The sequence below is a fragment of the Osmerus eperlanus genome, chromosome 6, assembly GCF_963692335.1.
Source record: "Osmerus eperlanus chromosome 6, fOsmEpe2.1, whole genome shotgun sequence".
NCBI classification, from domain to species: domain Eukaryota; kingdom Metazoa; phylum Chordata; class Actinopteri; order Osmeriformes; family Osmeridae; genus Osmerus; species Osmerus eperlanus.
In genome coordinates, this window is record NC_085023.1 from 4,174,160 (window position 1) to 4,195,192 (window position 21,033).

A 21,033-nucleotide genomic window follows, 5' to 3' on the forward strand; every position below is an offset into this window, starting at 1 on the left:
CCAGCTTAGCTGTTGTGCAGGCGAGAGGAACAACATGAGTTTTTAAGTAAACTCTCTCCTGTTTTCACCCTGGACGGCTCTCTGTCACGGTAGCGGCCTGACCAGGAGGACAGACCCTGTGTATTATTTACATCAGCAGGTCTGTCCTCGGTGCCTTGTGAGATTATGTGTCTTTTAGATCTAGTCTCGCTGGGGGTATATCTGGCTTCGCTCGCTCCGCCTAAACCAATAGGAGCAGAGCTCCCCTATGGGGCGGAGCTCCACGAAATAGAACGATAGTTAATGGAGGTAACTCCAGTTCTATGAGTGGAGCGGAGCCCCATAGGGCTGCAGGCCCAGCTCGACTTATTCAACCCGGCTGTATTAATACTTTTGGGAGGATGAGTGACGGCTGTCACCCCCTTATATAGGGAACCTGTGTGAGTGACAGGTGTGTGTATATTTTGATCTTCAGTCATTAGCTGCACTAGGCAGCGGGTAAACCAATAGGAGCAGAGCTCCCCTATGGGGCTCCGCTCCACTCATAGAACTGGAGTTACCTCCATTAACTATCGTTACCTCCATTAACTATTGTTGCAATGGCACTTCCAATTTGGGATAAACTAGCGAGAAAAACCATATGACAGATGAAGATTATTAATTATACAGCTAGCTAATTTGAGAAATAAACGTTGCATGAGACTTTCATTGGTGAAAGGGCTTTGTGGAACTGTAGAGCTGCATATAAATGGTGCTTCTGCTATTAGCAACTTGCAAACAGTTGCCTGGAATATTAAGGGTGCAAATCCAATTTAAAATCACTATCACCAACTGGATAATTCTAGGCCTATATCTCTGGTAAATATGTATGTGGATATATGAAATTGTTGTCACTACACGATTGACGAATGTATAGTGGACTTTGCATTCATTCATCCATCCATGCCACAATAATGTATGTGATTGGCGCCTTAAAGGATGAGCGACTGGATGAACAAAGAGAGGAGAGGAGGGAGACAAGGAGACCAAACGCGCCTTCTGCGGGAGAGAGAATGGCTCCACCCCCGAGTTTGTCGCCATCTACGATTGGATCAAGACTCAACCGACTTTGTAACCAATGAAAGCGTTTACCATCAGCTAGCCTATAAAGTCTGTACTCCGACAGACGTTTTTATTACTCGTTTGAACAGAAATATCAGGAAGATGAGCGGAAGAGGCAAAACCGGAGGCAAAGCCAGGGCTAAGGCCAAGACCAGGTCATCCCGCGCCGGGCTCCAGTTCCCCGTGGGTCGTGTTCACAGGCTTCTCCGCAAGGGCAACTATGCGCAGCGTGTGGGAGCTGGCGCACCCGTCTACCTGGCCGCCGTGCTCGAGTACCTCACCGCTGAGATCCTGGAGTTGGCCGGCAACGCGGCTCGTGACAACAAGAAGACCCGTATCATTCCCCGTCACCTGCAGCTGGCCGTCCGCAACGACGAGGAACTCAACAAACTTCTCGGTGGCGTTACGATCGCTCAGGGTGGAGTGCTGCCCAACATCCAGGCGGTTCTTCTCCCCAAGAAGACCGAGAAGGCCGTTAAGGCCAAGTAAAGACTAAACCTTTGTTTCACGTTCCCCAAAGGCTCTTTTAAGAGCCACCCACTTCTCTTCAAAAGCGCATTGTCTTTCAATACTTATCAAGTGACAAGTTTGGTGGACTCTAAATGAAACCTACAATACATATTTAAAGATCCTGTAAAGTGGACCTGAAAACGAGTTTTAAGTTCGCCACACAAGAATTTGTTATTGACTACCCATCCAAATTCGAATGAATAGCAGAGGTATCTGGTATGAGTTGGTGAAAACCGCTAAATTGATATTAGGCTACTCGGTGTAGAATGATATTTTGGTGAAATGGTAGCTAATGTGTTAAAAGTAGCCTAGTTGGAGAGCTTGCTGTCTGGTGTCCATTTTTACTGTTACAGCTCAGGGGAACATTTCATTTATATGCATGTATGTTTCACTCATTGAACAAATAAATTGTAATTCTATTCGGTTTTGTTCGGCTTGACGTAGCGTCCATTATCTGGGTCGGAGGTAGGCAGCGAGGGGCGGAGATTCAGCTCCTTCAGGCGACACGCCCCCTCCAGTCTCAAGCAGAGAAGACTGCAGATTTTTCACGATTTCAAAGCCTAATTTAACATACTTGTCGGTGTTATTTTTTCATTCGAATTTGGATGGGTAGTTAATAACACATTATTCTGTGGTGTGGCAAACTTATAATTAGGGTGCTTTCACACCTGACATGTTTGGTCCGTTTCAATCAGACCATGGTTCGTTTTCTCTGAAAGTCCGGTTCGTTTGGAGAGGTGAGAACACGCATTCGAACTCTGGTGCGGACCAAACAACCGAACCATGGTCCCCCTAAAAAGACGGGACTCGGTCCGGTTCCAAGTGAACCATGGTTCAGTTCGCTTTAGGTCTGAACCTAATCGGACTTAATATTGATCTATCGATCTGTCCAATAGATTGACAACCTGTACGACAGTATGTCATTGTTTTTTTTTACAAACGTCATTGTTTTTTTACACACGTTGGTTCGCTTAAAACAGGACCGTGTGAACACTATCCGGAACTAATGAAAAATGCAACAAAGTAGCAACTCATCCACTGATTCGGACCAAGCAAACGGATTAATAGGTGTGAAAGCACCCTTAGTTTTCAGGTCCACTTTACAGGATCTTTAATGTACAAATTCCTAGACTGGTTATGATATCACGTTAGTCTATTTCAGGTAGGGGCCTCTGTGCTAGATTTGACCTCTGTCTGTGACCCTGCCAGAAAGTAAAATGAACTGAAGTTCATTTGTTATTGTTGAGTCTCACCTATAAAACACAACTGCATCAAAAAGAGACCACAAAACTATCGACATAAGCCTCTACAAGTATTTTCCATTCACTCCTGGAAATGTGTGTCAGGGCAATGTGAGCTGAGAGTCTGGGGGCCTAATTGACCCTTTTGAGCTGACATGTTCTCAGTGAGAGTGAACATGTGTTTATTGCCCTTGTTGTTTTTTTGTGTTCAGCTGGGCCTGGTGTACAGGTAAGACCTACTCACCTGCTCAAGCTGAGGTCATTTTAAATTGAATTTTCAAAAGCAATAATTCACAACATCAAAATAAAACCAAGAAAGAAATATAGGAGTAGAAAATGTATTCAATCATGCAACTATTAACATAAGTGTGCATGTGTCTTTTTTAATAAAACATTTACAAAATAATTAATGCACACTTTTTTTAAGAGTTAAAAAATGAATGCAATTAACAACTATTTACATACATGTACATGCATTGTTAGTTCCAGCAGGTATCCAGTACTGGGATACACACTGGGACTGTTGATGTTGTAACAACAAGATGTTAAGTCCTGTCATCGACATGACTATTCTACTCATCCAGCCATTTCAGGTCCAGGCCCTCTCCTCGGAAGAACTTCCTCTTGGCACCGTGGTCAAAAGAAAGTTCAGTGTTTGTGTCAATGTCCTTCACAGCCTTGAAGAGGATGGCTTGCTTTTCACCTTCTCCTGTGTTGAAGACGCAGTGAAGTGGCTTCAGGTTGCTCTTTTTCGAAGAATGCTTGATCCTTCTTCCAAAAGTGTCGGCTCCGTGACACTCACATGGACTGTGGCCATCAATGCAGAGTTCCGTCTGCCCAGCTCTGAAGAAAAACAGGCCACGCATGTCTTCTTCTGAGTTGTGGCTCATCATTTGTCTCCCCTCAGCAGCTGTGGTGATGATTCCATGGTAATCACAGACAACTGCACCTTCGGCAAAAGGCTTGGTTGTAACCACTCCTGCAATAAAGAGAAGATAACACTGAGTTAGATCAAAATAACTAAATAGATATTACAGTTTGGCAAACATTTTAATACGTTTTTCTTATGGGTGGAGCCCAACATGATAAAAGGATAATTTAAGTGTTCATATTCATACCCTTACAAGAAAAATGAAAGGTTTTCTTACTTAGCCCTTTCTCTCCACCAAAGTCTTGGGTGACCAGGCCTTTCCAATTCTGCTGAATTGTTTTCTTGTAAGTGTGAGCATCACCCTCAATGGACAGTTTGGAGGCTGGTTTCCACATCTGCCGGATCTCTTTTGGAGTTGGATGGTTGGCTGTCCACCCCTGCTTCTTAATCTGCCTATCCAATTTCCTGACTGATGGTTTCTGATGGATGTATTTTGCTGACAGAAATAATAAAATAACATCAGTCATGCTAGTCATTTATCACACTAAATACATTGCCATGTGTAAGTAATGTATTGATTTGGTAATCACTGTTATGGATTATGGATTGGAGTACTTACACAGCAGATGTTCCTGTCTCTGGAGATACTGGGAAGATTCTGGGAACCCTGCAGCGACCCTCTTCCTTTTTCCTGGTGGCTGGCCTTCTGTGGAAACTGGGAATGTGGTGATGAAGGTAGAAAAGTCTTTTTCGGTAGGCTCGGAAGGCTGGTCGTCCTTACTTGGTGGAGGGCAGGTCTCTGAAGTGCTTTAAAGATTAAGGAAAATAAGGATTAAAATGAGACACATGAGGACAACTTGGTACACAATTGTGAGATTTAATTAACGTGTTTTGTGTAAAATGAAGATGCTTACTCAATCAAGGATTCCAGCATTAGAGCTCTGGCCAATATAACCTTTGGCAATCGCATTCGATAATGCTGGTTGGCCAGAAAACTGTTATGGGCCATGTGATGTGCCACACCCTCCTTTTTATGGAACGCCGATTTGATTCAAAATTAAATAAATAGGTAAGTAAATGCATAAATAAATATGGCTATGAAATAAACCGTGAAAAAAAATATGTCAATAAATATAGCATACATAAATATAGCATCATATACATATATAGCTGAATCCATTTACATAAATAAATAAATACATGGACCAATAAAAAAATGAACAGAACATAGACATTGATGACCATTGAAGTCCCACTAGAGCAAAAACACAAGTATTATCGTTAATCCACTGCTCGTCAATGCGAGCTAATCAAGCTCACCGATTAGACCAGGGGTGTCAAACTCATTTTAACCGAGGGCCACATCAGCATTATGGTTGCCCTCAAAGGGACAGTTGTAACTACGATGTAAAAACATCGTTTCTAGCTGTAGCTTTTGTGAACATATTCTGCTGCGATTTTGCAGTCCGCCTTTAAATTCTTGGACAATCTGCAGTTTTTCTTGGAGGATACATGTGGCATTATTATCTGTGTTTGGTGTCAAAATGCCAATGGAGATTGTACTCTTTAACGACCGACATCGCCTCATTTAACACAAAATACATACCGTTTTTTCTCCTTGAAGCACAAACATGTATTCACTTTCCCATCTCTCTTGAAACTGCCTTTCATCCAGGGCCGGATGCAGCCTGCTTTGACTGGGGGTGCAGTGAACATTTCTGGGGGGTATCATGATTACGGAAAGGGATCGTATTATTTTTTATATTGATACAATTGTTTAGTTTATCAATCCGAGTGTTAATCAGGCGTGGAGCCAGGCGTTGTAAACATTCAGGGATTATCCGAAACCTAGGACGCATTCTGAGTTTGATGTGATGCTAGATAGGGACTTCCACAGTTAATGCTAGCATGCATAGCGCACAAGTTACTTTTTTTGCCCTTCACAAGAGCGCAAAATAGCTTTGAGCTTTATGTAAAATGAACATAGCCGTTTTCCAATTGGTAAAACCTTGTCTAGTGAAGGTGATGTCTTTATAATTTCTGGCTCCAAATTGTCGACAGGGGAAGCAGAAACATGCATATTGCTTGGCTCAGTACTCTAACCAAGTTCGAGAGCGATACCAACTTGAGTTGAATGCCCAAGGACCTTGGCTGAAAATGCGCATGGGGTACGTTTGCAGAACCGGCTGCATTGGAGTGCTGTCATTCAAACCATTAGTGATGGGAAGTTCGGATCATTTTACTGATTCGGTTCTTTGTATCTCGTTCAGCAAAATGAACAAATCTTTTTTCGAGTCATTCGTTCATTTGAACTGGGAGGGGTGGGGGTTGCTCAACATTTTATCATTTTATACCCCTGGCCTAAATACGTCCACTGCAAACACGTATCATATTCTCATGTTAGTGCATGTAAACCAGCAGATACTATTTTAAAAGAAATTCCTGCATTAAAATAATGTATCATGACAGTTTGTATGATTTGAAATGGTCATTTATTATCACACTAGCATTTAATTATCACAGAAAACAATTACGCTGCACTGAACTATAAGTAAAGTACAAAAAAAGTGAAAATAACAAAACCTGTAATTATTACTTGTGAACAAATATCATTCATGTCTTACTAAACCTAGTCACGCGAAAGTGAACGAGGTAAACAAATCCTTTCTGTTTCCTCTTCTGAGCCTGCAGGTCACGTGAAAAATTATCCAATGATCCGTATCCGAAGACCCAGTCAAAATGAACGAATCGTTTCTGTTTTTGCTAGCTACCAGTACTGAGCCTGCAGGTCACGTGAAAAAAACTTGTACCCGGCAGATGAACGAATTGTTCCTCCCAACCGTGTCTTCGGATCAATGTTTCGTTCTTCTGACAACCGGGTCTTCGGATCAATGATTCGTTCAATTGCCGGGTATGAGTCTTTGCGTGACTAGGTTTAGTAAGACGTGAATGATATTCGTTTACAAGTGATCATTATAGGTTTAGTTAATGTAACTTTTTTTTTTTGTTCTCGGCCACGAGAAAATGAACGAATCGCTCTCTGAGACTACTCGTTACTCCCGAGTCATACTAATGATTCGTTCAAAATGAACAAATCGTTCACGAACGACACATCACTACAACTCATGCTCGCCTTCACCCACAGTTCAACTTGGAACTTTGCGTTGAACACTGATTTCTAAGGCCGTATGTCGTCACTCTGCCGTAACATAGCCTAATCGAAATGCATTGTGGGAGATGTAGTTTATGGTCAATGCATGCTGTAAAGCAGAGTAGACTTTTTTCAATAGACAATTTAAGCTCCCAAATGTGGCCCGCCAACTCATTTTATGTGGCCTGCAGGCCTTGAGTGATGTGAATTAGACCTACTTCTTCCATTTTTGTATTCATCAACTACCTTGGCGTCCAGGCAACATTTTGGTTTGATCTAAAATAACTGGTTACCCTGGGCACACCGTAGACGATACCAGAGTGTACCTGTCACATTTTTGGGTTTCTCGAGGCAATATCCAATATATAAATAACCAATAACCACGACATCACAGCCCTTTATGACACTACATTAACAAGGAATACTTAGGTCACTTAACCCAGACTATATAAACACAATACGCTTAAATGCGAACACTGAGGCAAAGGAAGAGTATACAAGTGGTAATATTCTACCCACAACACAATACTGAAGGTGTGGAATTGATGTGATTGAGCATCCAGGTAACTTTGTTATGTGTCTAAAATACATAGATTTGTATTTTGTTTCTAACAAACACACAAGTCAAGTCAGTTTATTTATAGAGCACATTTAAAAACAGCCAATGCCGATCAAAGTCATCACATAAGGCAAAACAACAATAAGTAGGAACAACAGACAAACAACACAATTACAGTGAGCACGAGTGACCCTAAACTGACTCGAAAGCCAAATAATAAAAATATTAAAAAAATACGAGACTTAAATGTCACGGTGGTGGGGGATGAAATTGGCAGTTTATTCCACAGTAGTGGAAGTGGAGTAGGGGCCACAACACATTTATGTCCATCGCGTTTCTTTATTATGTACTATACAAATTAATCGAATCAAATCTTTTTGTATAGGGCGTCCCGCACCTGTGCTAGAGGCAGAGATGTTCACGAGTCCTTTTATCAGAGTCTGAGTCAAGTCTGAGTTAAGAGTCCAAGTCAAGTATGGAGTCTCTGACCATGAGTCTGAGTCATGTCACAAGTCTCAACCCTAATGACTTATCACTACAGCATATCGATTCAAAGTATTTGAATGAATCCTAATTTCACCCAGGCCATTGTTGTAAATATGAGTAAGTGTTTAGCCAACTGGCCTGGTTAATTAAAAGTATGACATTTTACAGATAGTGCTAAGATCCTTAGATACCTTGTACAGGTAAAATACCATTGTGCAACAGAACATGGTCCTCTAAATGAAGGTCAAAACTTTCTTACTACTTATACTAATATCATAAGTTTTAGTTATGCTATCTTATATTTTCTGTATTTCCCCTCAATCAATGAAAACACAAAAGAATACTAAACAATCTATTATGTAGCTGAAGAATATAATAACAGTGCAATGTCAGCTACATTTTTAGCAGCAAATAATAATAATCTAAACAATTAGCTTATACTGCTGTAGCTAACAAATCTTCACCAAAGTGAGCTCCACTAGAGTGCTGTAGTCTATGAATTAATAATCCAAATGAAAGTCCTACTGTATCTGTAAATGTAATGTTATTAGGGCTGTCCCCCACTAAGATTTTCTTTGGTCGACCAAGACTCGACTAAACCTGTTACTGTATATTGCTATTGTTATAGTTTCCGTTACTAGTTGGTGACAACGGGGGACGGGGCATTCTCACCCTTATTATATAAATATAACTTATTTTAGAGTTCTCTCCCCTGGAACAGAGTTCATGTTCCAACCGAGGGGGGCTGGCGCTGTCTTAGTGTCTAGGGCTGCATCAAATACCCTTTTTTGCTCTGCTAAATTGCTGCACTAGTCCACACTTAACCGGTGGGGATCTCATTCTAAATATGACTGTAACTGTTAGCTGCTCCTGACATTCTCTAATCTCTGCTCTCCCCTCTCTGTCCCCCCTCCACACATCCCCTGTGGTGTGGGTGTTTGAGCTGTCAGCACCTGCCTGGCCGTCCGTCTGCCAAAGCTGGACCTGGTTGCCAACCGGAAACCAGTCTCCATGACGGGCAACAGCGAGTTTCCCGGTCCCTTCCTACCTCTACCAAGTCGAACAATGGATTTTGGTGTTTCAAAACCCATTGACACTTCCCTGCTGTATGACTATGTTAAGCCTGTGTTCTGCTCCTCTCTTTCACCAACCGTCTCTGGAGGAGGGGATCCCTCACTGAATTGCTACTCCCAAGGTTTCTTCCATTTTTTCTCCTGAATTGAGTTTTTCTGTGAGTTTTTCCTTGTCTTCCCTGAGGGTTTAGGTTGGTTGAGGGGCAGTTCTATAGGCGTATGTGAAGCCCTCTGTGACATGCTTGCATGTAAAAAGGGCTATACAAATAAAAGTTGATTTGATTAAACACTTTTGAAAATCGTCTAATCGAAATTTGAAACGTTTTTTTTTCTATAAATGTCACAATGTTTTTCATCAAACCCTTTTGTGTGATATTTTACCTCACTGCTTTAAGAGATAATATGAAAGAAATACATACGTAAGAAGGGAGATTGACAACAAGACAAACATAAATGTACAAACATTTTCCTGATCTGACTCAATGTAGCTGCTGGATATTCCAGATTCAGCCTCTATAAAATAAGCTATTACTAATAATAAGTCTCGTGTCACCAGTCCTGTTGTTGCCGAATGCCGATATAATACAAAATGCCTGATTGTAAGTGATAATACATAATAACCAATGTACTACAAAATAAAAATATTGTTTGTTTAACATGCAAATCATCAGAGCGCGCTGATCACTGCCTGAAAAAGTGCAGCATGCGAACTTACGTAGAAGCCGAGTGGGGAACGGTGCAACAGAGAAAGATTTTGTTGTCTTGGGAGAAGATAATGTCATTCGATTTGGATGTGATTCTTATAATAGATGGGGACTCGAGTTAGAGACTCGTACTCGAGTCGCACTTAAGTCACATTATCATTGACTTGCGACTTGACTCGACGTATTGCGACTTCAGACTTCACTCGGACTCTAGATGTTAAGACTCGTAGACAATACGAGTCATTAGAAAATACATAGGCCTCCAGAAATCCTCAAAAATTCCTATAGCTAACCCTAACCCTGTCAGTATTTTGCAGGAGAGAAGAAAATTAGAGCAAACGAGAGAGAGGGCGTGGAATAGGACAAGCAAGCATGGCAGCTCCACACGTGCCTTTTGTCATTTTGTTTGGTTTTACCGATATTCAAAGCACAGGAACAAATAAGCGCAGTGCAATATGCAAAATGTGTCACATGAAAATAAGAGATGCAGGATCAACAGCATCAAACTTCATCAGGCATCTTAAAACACACCCGAGAGGTCAGTTTTCTGTAGTGTAATGTTAGCCAAGTACGTATGGTGGCTATAGCTAAAGTAAACGTGTGCAAGGGCAGGATATCGAGTGATGACTTGGCATTTAGTTAAGACTAACTAGCTATCACATTTAGGGCTGTCCCCACTCAGTCGACTAGTCGATTTTCTGGTCGATATGCTCTTGGTCGACTACGATTTTTTAGTCGTGCTGCTTTAAGGCAGTCTGAGATCTGATTCCCGCTTGTGTCACCATTGCTGATTTAAAGAAATGTTCTACAGAAATTGTAGGTGATATTATTTAAGACAAATAAAGCAACTCAAAAAATATTTAATTTAAAAGAAAATTTGTTACTGTTTTCCTTTTCGTTAATCTGCGCTTTGTTTTGTTTTTTGCACACGGCACGAGCACAATTGGCTGCCGAACTACAAACTCTGCCATTGCCTACTTTGTCGGTGTTATTAGTCAAAATGAATGCAAACTCTGCCAACAACGGTTTATTTTTCATAGTTCAACGTCGAATATGATGTAGCCTACCACCTGAAAACCGTAAGTTGGCCTACTTGGCTCATGCTAACGCGCTGGGTTGAAAAATGAATATGCCTCTGGCTAGAGGTTACTTCCTGGACATCTTGCACACGAACACGGTGCTCAATAAGTCTCAAACAATTTAAGACTTGGTCATCGATGTCTATGTTCTGTAGAGCACTTATCCACCCAAGTACCTCTACAAAATCTTCAGTGTGTGCCAAAATGATGTCCCCTGACAAGCCATGATGATCAATTAGAACAGCTATAAGGCCAGCATGCTATCTCTAACACCACTAATACCAACATCTGCACTACAGCTTGTTTTTCTCCAGGTACCCCACAAGGTCTGCCTATTACCTAGTGCAGTTGCTTTGGTCTGAAAATAACCACGACCCTCTCCTTTGCATGTAGGATTGGAAATAAATACAGCAAAGAAATAAATGTGGCAATAGGAAATAAAAGTCCCATGAAATAAATAAATGTATTTTGAAAAATGTCATTCTGAAATAAGTAGGCCTACATGTATTTATTTATTTAGGTAAATGGATTCAGCTATATATTTATATGATGCTATATCTATATATTTATTGCCAACTCTTTTTTTCACGGTTTATTACATACATATGGTTATGTATTTACCCATTTATATATGAAATTTTGAATCAAACGGCATTCCATACCTTTTGGTTCTTCATAAATGTTGCTGCTGCCTGTGCCTCAGCAGCCCTTCGGACCTCAATACTACTGGCAGGTTGGAGATTGTAGCTACAGGAAGAACATTTGACATGAAAAGTTCATTGTGATGTGTCTGATAATAGGGTGAAATACAAGAAAGTGTTAACATTTACTCATCAGCACATGGATGTAGGTAGGAACATACCTTTCATGGAGTCGATAGACGTCTTTTGTGACACTGTGAAGAGGTTTGCCATGGGATGAAATGAAAAACTTGTCGCAACTATCCTTGAGATATCCAGGGCGAATTTCCTTGTAGTACGCCTGTAACCACTGTGGGAACAAGAAAGACAATTACTTGACTGCAAAACATTGTGAGTAATATATCATTTGTATCATACAAAAATAACAATGGTAAAACACATTTGGCTGCTAAAGGACTTACAGCTTCCTCCTCCAGTGTCAAGGCAAGTGTGACGATCTGTTGTGTTGTTGTTCTGTGGTGGCGGATGCCAATCAGAGCCCTGCCACCAATATGCTTTCTACTCTTCCACTCTTTCACCTGGAAAACATGGAACATGTTTAAATGCATTTCTGAATAACCCTTACAGCATATTCTGGGGATAAACTCCTTCAAGCTGTTAAACTAGATGCACTTACAGTCATGCCCTCCACAGCTCCTGGGAGCTGAAAGTGACGAAACACCATGACCGCTTCACAGTAATAGCGGAATGACGTCTTTTCACTGTCAAAGACATGAGATTCATCCATTAACTTCCTGAGGATGTTAAGGAAGTCTTCCTTAGCGACGTTCAAAATTTCCTGGCAATCTGCAACGCTGCGCATGCCATCGGTTAATCGATTCTTTCTAGATTAAGAAGATAATAGAGAAAATGGGAGACAGGTTATTAAACACACCACACTCAGGATTGCAGTAGTAAAAAACAAAGACATTAGTGGTAATATGACAATACAGAATGAATAGTACTTACTTTATGCTGACCGTTTCATGTACACGAGCCTTGACAACCAGCTTCCTCAGTGTCTGCAGCAGCTCCTTGTACGCTTGGCACATGGAGTGGAGCTTTGCGCCTTCCTTTCCCAGATCCAGCTTTATCTTCAGGAAGCCTACGAACCGTTTCATGTTCTGGATGTACTTCAGAATGGTGACTGCGCTCATGTCTGTCAGTCGTAATCTTGTCAAGTAATCTCGTGTCTCTATGCTCTTCTTGAGGAAGTCCAGATTTGGCTCATCCCCCCTGGGCTGCAAATACCGCAGGAAGCGTGACACTTTGTCAACCTTTGAGAGAGACGATGAGAAATAAATGTTAGCATTAACATCATAAGAAGAAAGTAGACATATGGAACATTATTGAAATGGGTGTTCTGGCTCAAAATGTATGTGTAAAGTGATCTTACCTCCTTTTGGCAGTCGGTGATGCCGAGACTGTCCGTGACGTACCTTTTGAAGTCCGAAATGAGACTGGCATCATCAGGAAACTTTGAATATAGACCCGCCTTTTTCATTTTCATACGCACACTGGGGGGAAAAGACGAGGGGAAGAATTAAATGACGAGTTGTAGAATTGAAAAAAAGTTGTAGTCCAGATCATAAATTCTCCTTCAACATAGCACATGTATGCAATTTATGATACTTACCTTTGCCAGGAAGGGTCTCCTGTCCTCTCATCCAGATCAGAAGAGGACAAGTCGCTGTCATCAGTCCCTTGTGGTGAAGAGGGGGGAGAGGTGCCAACACATATGGTGGCAGTTGCTGAGGTGTCGTCACTTGCAGAGTGTATGGCCATGGTCTCAGGGGGCATGTTTCTGATGAAGTACTCCATCCCAAGAAGCTCCTTCACCAGGGCCGAACGACATTCCAGGTGGGGTAGCATCTCACAGATACGGTTGTAATCCCAAATCCTGGTCCGGGCCCAATTCTTGGTGGAATCCTTGGCCTTCTGCACCTCAGACGCTCTTTCTTGTGGTGTGCTGTTTTTCATACAGACCTTGGCCAGGTGTTGAGACAACGCATCCTGTAGCTTTTGGCACAGCAGACAGTACACAAGTCTGCGATTAATAGACCTTCAAGATGAACACAAAAAGGTACAAAAAAATACATTCATAACAGTGAAATAAGAAACTCTTAAGCTCAAAATGCAGAAAATGCCATTGAAGGAAACATCCATAACATAAGAATGTTTTGCTGTAATAACATCAGTCTTACCTCTTCTCAGATTGTTCAGCCATAGTGAAAGTAGAGTAGTGAATGGTTCTTCAGGTAAGCAGGTAGAAGTTCAGGTCAGAAGGTCAATATCACTAGATGAGCAGAACTGTGCAGTGCTTGAAATGTCCTCTTCTATTTATACAGAAATATCTACCAAGCTCACCTAGTGTGATGTAATTGTAGCAGACGGAACCTACATCTGCTTAGTAGGGGTAAATAACTCTTCCCTGAAAGGCTGGAGATCAAAAGATCTGAGTCCCTAACCCCCAGATCAACTAGTCTCAGCCAAGTTTATGCTTTCGGATTTGGAAATGTCACAGTGATGACCTAAAGAATATAACACAAGCGTAAGTGTCTATGTGTGCACCTTACCCTGTATATCCCTGACCGACTATACTTTACTAGCAGAGGATGAGACGGCCCCTACTCCAGAGAAGATCAAGAATTTCACAGTTTAAGCAATAGTTTAAAAGTTTCAAATTAGTGGTGATTTAACATACTAAATCAATTGGGAAAATAAATAAATGTGTATAGAATTTTACTCAAAATCGCCTATGGGTTCACTTTTCATCGTTATTGTTAATGCTTGTTACCACTATTGTTGGCCAACTTACTAAAATTGAGCACTCCGATATGATTTATCCTATTGATCTAAAGACATTTTTATTAAACCCCTTTCATTCACCGCTTCAAAATATTGAAAATAACTTGTATTGGATCGATGCATTAATCCAAGCTATGAGAACATAACAGACTTGAATGACATTAACACCAGTCACAAAAAGCAATAAACATTAAATGTCACAGATCACCCAAAAGTTGTTTTAAACAAAAATGGTTTCAGTCCAAACAATAATAAAAATACTCTGTTCCAAGCGAAAGTTTCTCAAAATACTCGTATATTGTCCAGGCTCAGTCCATAGGGAAAAAACGGCAAAGTATCAAAACAAATAAGCTAGCCAAACAACGTCCTTGTCCAGGCAAATGGCGACATAGTGACAAATCAATGACCACAAATGTATCTGTCGCTTCTCTTCACTTTAGCTTGATGGTAAACGACACAAACGTATGTTACTTCACCTTAAATCTTCCCATGTTTTCACTCGTCACTGGAGCTCTAACGTTAATTCAGTCTGGTCAGCAGGGAACTGTCCAACTCGGCAGCGTGAAGGATCAAAGAACAGCTAACACAAACCAACGCGATTGTAACTTCTTCCCCTGTGTTTTATTCTGTTCCTGTTCTCATACAGGGGACCATAGACATATATGCAGGGGACTACAGAACTACTATGATTTATTAACCTAATCGCACGTGTCTCACATACAATCTCATGTCTCATTCTCACAGACGGTGTCACGCTGAAAACAGGTCCGTGTGGACACAATTACTATTGCTACATCCATCCTTTATCTTTCGTTTTCTTTTCTCTTTCTTAAACTCTTTGACTCTTAATGAACTGTGAAAAATGCACACAATACAAATAATCTCTGAATGACAGAACCCATTACTGTTACTGTAAAAACTAACCCTCTGCACAACTTAACTGGAGTGATATTCCTTGTTAACATTCACTCATGTTTGCAGAAATCAAATCACAGAACACGTTTTTGAAAAGTTACACAGATTCTGTTCTACTGCCTTTCTTATTTCTTAAATGTATAACTACACACATTACTAAAACGTGCTTTTCTCACCTTTTTTTTCATTAGTCCCCACAAACTTTATCAGGTGAGTCTGTGTCACCGTCTCTGTGGCTGTGTGTGGTCTGGGAACAGTCTGTGAAAGAACAAGTCTTACAGATATCCCAAGTCTCCCGGAAGTTCCCCCGCATTTTCATTTAGCGACTCCCTGACGCCCGCAAATGCTATACAGTCTCCCGGAAATCGGGGATTTAGTATTTAGAGTGAGCGAGAGACTGCTTCCCTGAAATTAGTAGAAGACCACCAGATTGCAGCTGGACTTCATAGGATCTCATATCCAAAGCACTCAGAACTTTGCTTAATCTCCAGAGAGTATGAGGTCCAAAAGGCTGTATTTGCACATAGTCCCCTGGTTTCAATGTGTCCAGATCTATGGCTAATCTATTGTTGTATGCACACTGGCACTGTTGGTTACTTCTTAGTCCTTGCTGTGCCCGTTCGACTTTTGGCTGCAGAAGGCTTGCTTTCGTGGGCAGCAGTGTTCTGATGCGGCGACTGAGAAGTTTTTGTGCTAGACTGGTGTCCAGGCCTTGTGATGGTGTGTTACGTTGATCCAGAAGAGCAAGGTAAGGATCCTTTTCAGCAATTTTGGCTTTGTGCAAAAGTCTCTTGGCTGTTTTGACAGTTGATTCCACTTTACCATTTCTCTGAGCTTGTCCTGGTGAAAAAGTCTTATGCAGGAATTCCCACCGTTCGCTGAATCTTTGGAATTCTTGAGTGTGAGTGTGGTCCAATGTCTGAGATGACAATATCAGGGATGTCTGGCAAAGTGAGCTTTCAGTTTCCTGATCACAGTGGTAGATTTTGTGTCTGCAAGATAGTCAATTTCCCAGAAATTTGAGTAATAATCTACAGTGATAAGATAGAACTTGTAAACAAAAAAAACAAACAGATCTGTGCCTATAGCCCATGGTCTGTTTGGCATTTCATGTGAGATCAGTGTTGCTTTTTGGTGCTTATAATCCACTGGCCTGCAAATGTCATACTTGGCTACATATGTCTTGATCTGGTCATTCATGCTTAGCTAGTATACATTTACAGTTAGTCAATTAGCAGACACTCTTATCCCGAGTGACTAGTAAGTACAGGGACAACACAGGGTCAGACTGGGCACTGAAATTTTTAGGACAAGACAGCGCAAAGCAACCTGGCATAACATAACATATATAAGTACACAGCACATAGATTACATCTATGATAAGCTAAAATATAGCAAACCTCCTAATATACAAATAATATACAATATTCAATACAGTATACTAAGCCTCTAATACACATAAAACACATGATAACCTACTAACCTTATAAACGTATACTAACCTAAGACAAGTGAAGTACAATAGTGCATCCTGAAATGAAAAGTATGGTCTGATTTCGCTCTGTGTCTTTGACTTGTCATTTGGCCAACCTTGTTGTATGGTTTCAATGAGTCTCTGCAGTGTCGAATCCTGTGTTGTTGAGCGGATTGAACTGAGGCTGTTCGCCGAGATGGGTACATGCGGCAACATAATAACAGTCTCAACTTCAGCTTTCACTGAACCAAAGTTCAGAAATGTGTATTTCTGGATAAAAATAATGTAGTTTTATTAAATTGGGCATACAAAAAATTCAGATATGATATATTCAACAGCAAAATATTTCTGTTTTATGAAATTCGACATACAAATACTTCAGATCTTTCATATTCAAATTATGATACTTTTCTAGCTAGATAGTTGTACATACAATTTAGTTAACTCAGTTCAAGCGATTTCTGTGAATGCAATGAATGAACGCATGACGCAGGTGCAGAGTAGGTTGCACGCTGGTAGTTCAACCAATAGGAGCAAATGGATGTCATATTGTAAAAATGTTGCCATAACTACGATACGTATTGTACAATTTTTGTATTGCGATATATTGTTCCACGATATATTGTTACACGGCTAGTGATCATGTCTCCATGTGGGAGACATGATCACTGAGGAGCAGCAGGAGGGAGAGCCCACAGCAGTACACCAAGCTCTTCACTATCATCACAGTGTAAACCAGAGAGGCCAGGTTCACACTGCACATGGACTGCAAGAGGGCTGGGAGACAGAGGAGGAATACACACATTTATACAAAAAATTAAGTCAAATAATTGCATCTCTATATTTAAAAGCATAGGAAATGTATATATAGAAACTATATTGACATGGCTACATTCAAAAGGAGCTACTGAAATGCAGTTTCACATCTAATAAATAAGAAATGGTGGTGATTCGTCAAAATAAGCACTTACCATCTTGGAATTGCTTATTTTCTGTGACATGTAATCGGTCTGTTGACTCACCCATCACAGTGTCATACAACTCTGGAGTCATACAATCAGGTGGATATTTTGTATTACAATGGTCCACAATCTTACCAGTTTAAAAGATGAAAAACGTGACAATGATGCTAAACCAAATACAATTTTCAAATAAATAGTTTACATTAGGAATCTTTGGATGGTCCTTTTGGGATGTCAGAACTTGTCTCATTCTCCACTGAACAGATTCATTTAATTTTGCCAGTCATCTTTTTTTGATGATAACACACTAGTCACTCTCCCGTCCTCCCTCTGCTCCAGCTCTTCTCTCTCTGCTTCAGGCACCTCCACCAACCAGCCATCTTCTCTCTCCATCTTCCATGAAAACGTCACCAAGTCTGGGAACATGTCACTGGTCTGGCACAGCTACGTGGCAAATGACGTTGTGTCCTTGGGCAAGGCACTTCACCCTACTTGCCTTGGGAGAATGTCCCTGTACTTACTGTAAGTCGCTCTGGATAAGAGTGTCTGCTAAATGACTAAATGTAAATGTGATTAATAGCCCGATTCCCTAACCGCTCAGCCAACTGACCCACGCTTTAGCCCTAATATTATGGCACATTATAGGAACCACCCTGCTACTGTATGTGTGAAATATTAAGGTTACTTTCTGAGAATGTTCCTCTCCTGTGCAGTTTGTAAGTTTTAACACCCACCTAGCTGACAAGGTCCATTATTTCCAGCCAGTCAGAGGATGTATTCAACAGCCAGATGCAGATGGTATGGTAAGACATCTGGAAGCAATCATTTAAACACCATCAATTCACCCCAGTAACAATGTAGGGGATTGTGTCACGTGTCATCTCATTAACATGGATTCCTTCCTAATTTTTCCATTCCAGGGATTGACCTAGGGTCCTCTCATTGACACCACACAACAACAACCTTTCACAAACACTGCTTTAGCCAGTTACGGGACCAAAAAGCTAGATATCCAATGGCACATCGATGACACACGCAGTGAATTGTAATTCTACAGAATTCCATTTAAATGGGTTGGTTCTCACTAAACCATGCAATATGTAAAATGTTAGTAAATCTAGATATTGTTGCAGATCCAAGTAGAGACAAAGTATCTTGTCTCCACAATTGCAGGTCTCCTTTCCACCATGGTTGATGTTCCTGTGTAGCTAACTATAGGACCTCCCCTCACTAATTATCAAAAGTAATTTTGCTTGAAATGTTCATCCCTTCTGAATTTCCCAAACAGTTGGCAGCAGTAGCAAAGTACCTGTAAAGAGAGTTATTGTCACAGGATGTGTAAGTGTGGTCTACACTGTGATGATCCGAGTAGGCACAGTAGTAGGTAGCAGAGTCGGTTGTCTTTAAATTATCAATCTGTAGAACCTAGGTGTCATTTCGTGCTTTGTCTACTGAGACAAATCCAGGCTCAGTGATCCAAAATCTATTCACTTGTTTTAATTTCCGGTGTTCTCAGATCTGTGGTTGCCTTTATCGCCACCCTTTTAAAGGCTCTCTGTCTTTCTGACTGCAGGTAGCTCGAAGGAACATTTTGAGATTCACAATTAATCATAAAATGTTATTGGGGGTTTTTGTCAGGACAGCCTTCTGCTTTAGCTCTGAAGCTTCTGATGACCTGCCTCTGAATCATCATGTTTCTACTGGATTTAAGTACATTCATTTACTGTTCATGATAACCAAAACTTTTGTTCATTTTAACATACCTAGTTTCAAGATTAATGTTCACAGTAATCTCCAAATCTAATGTAGTAGAATGACCAGTTTTACACAATTCAGGGAAGTATGTTCCTACATATTCCAAAAGGGATCAGACCCTATATCTTGAATGTTAATAACTAGTTATTCAACTTGTTAGTAACTAACTACTATAGTTCAATATAAAAAAAAAAGAAAATCAATATTATAACGCCCAAGGTAAGTGTATGAGTTTGTGTGTGTCTTCCGGTTTCCATTTGAGAAAATAATTTTGCACATTGCTAGATTTGTAAGTAGTTGCGCCCCCTTGTGGCTCAGATGGGGCTGAAAGTCTCCCCACACACACATGTGATCCAACCTGTATATACCCAATCAATCAATAATAATGTAATTATCATAAATATCAAAGGACAAATTCATTTTACTGTACATAAACTACACTTTACCCTCTGTGTACATACATATTTCTGAACATATCATGCCTCACCTCACTACAGAATAGCGTGAGGGATGTGCGTAAGTCTTAAATTGTTTTCCACTCATAGTCTGTGCCTGTACTTTGTGTTAATTCTGGTGAGATCTGAGAAGCCAGTCCATATCTACGCCGTTGCATCAAAGTCTTAATGGTGCAATCCAGAAATCTGGCAGCGCCTTAACTAATCTCAAATAGACTCTCGCTCAGACATGTGAAGGTGGCAAGAGTTGGTGGAAGAAAGGGAAAGTTATCTCTGTCTGTTGTCTGTTTCAGGGAAGCAGCCTACCCTACTTGCTTAATTGTGCAGCCAGGTGTTTTCCTATTAGACACTGGCAGCAAGTCTGAGTTTGTTTGCACACAAAAAATCATGCAATGATGGGAACACTTAAGTGTTGTTCTTGTTACAGTCAGACCAAAGTTGCTGCTTGTCATTATGGCCTCAGTTTTGTCCCGCATATTGAAGATCCTCGCTTAGAGGCCCTGCAGTGCGAGATTTAGTTCATTCAGGTGAGTAAAAATATCCCCTAAATAGGCCCACCTTGTGAACCACTCATCGTCATGCAAGTTGTCCGACAAATGAAAAGGGAGGTCAGTGAAGAACTGTTCAGATTGTCTAGTTAGTATTGATCACTTTCCGATGTTACTTTTTAAAATAATTTATTAATTGTGTAGGCAGGATAAAAATGTTTACTCAACGTACAAAGCAAAAGTTAATGACCATGCGCGATTCACACATTGTCTGTTATTTTGTAGCCTAACAATATGTTTTTAACATTATCCCTCAGCCGACATATTAGACATTGTGATGACTAATTTGACTCAACTTTGAGTTGAGATTCTATGTTTTCCCTTAGTCTGTCTTTCAAACAAGTAGAGCAATGATGGTGGGCATGTAATGTTTTGACATTACATGTACAGAGAATGGAGGGCTGAACATTTTGGTCAGATAAATTATAAAAGTTGTAGATCTATGTAGATTTTTTTAATTCATCCCATTTAGACCATCTCACGCAGTGACAGTCAATCTCATGTTCATGATGTCATAATCTACGCTGAGTCTATCTTTAAACCTCAGGTACATATGGTTTCAGTATTTTTCACCATATTCCTTCAGAACAGAGACCAGGCTGAGGCCAAGTTGGAGGCTGAAAGGAAAAACTAGGACCCATGGGGCCGGGGAGGGTGCGGTGCACCCCTCAGAGACACCCGA

General features: G+C 40.7%; 2 protein-coding genes across 5 annotated transcripts; one reads left to right on the top strand and one right to left on the bottom strand.

Moving 5' to 3' along the window:
• The first annotated feature begins 1,172 nt into the window (after window positions 1-1,172).
• On the top strand, window positions 1,173-1,649 carry LOC134021946 (histone H2A). The gene has a single exon (XM_062463073.1). It carries the CDS (start codon window positions 1,183-1,185, stop codon window positions 1,567-1,569), a length of 387 nt encoding a protein of 128 aa, XP_062319057.1. The 5' UTR covers window positions 1,173-1,182; the 3' UTR covers window positions 1,570-1,649.
• Window positions 1,650-2,954: 1,305 nt separating this feature from the next.
• LOC134021924 (uncharacterized) lies at window positions 2,955-15,007 on the bottom strand. Of its 4 annotated transcripts, none has more exons than XM_062463046.1 (13): window positions 14,719-15,007; window positions 13,639-13,730; window positions 13,071-13,496; window positions 12,831-12,951; window positions 12,404-12,711; window positions 12,072-12,279; window positions 11,857-11,973; window positions 11,617-11,744; window positions 11,417-11,501; window positions 4,617-4,729; window positions 4,322-4,509; window positions 3,980-4,198; window positions 2,955-3,810 (listed from the first exon to the last, which is right to left on the bottom strand). In XM_062463046.1, the coding sequence occupies exons 2-13, from the start codon at window positions 13,659-13,661 to the stop codon at window positions 3,404-3,406; spliced, it is 2,343 nt and encodes a 780-aa protein (XP_062319030.1). In that variant the 5' UTR covers window positions 13,662-13,730; window positions 14,719-15,007; the 3' UTR covers window positions 2,955-3,403. The 4 variants fall into 4 exon arrangements, with proteins under 4 accessions (XP_062319030.1, XP_062319029.1, XP_062319028.1 ...); XM_062463045.1 differs by having other exon boundaries at window positions 14,451-15,007; XM_062463044.1 differs by lacking the exon at window positions 14,719-15,007 and having other exon boundaries at window positions 13,639-14,340.
• Window positions 15,008-21,033: the final 6,026 nt, after the last annotated feature.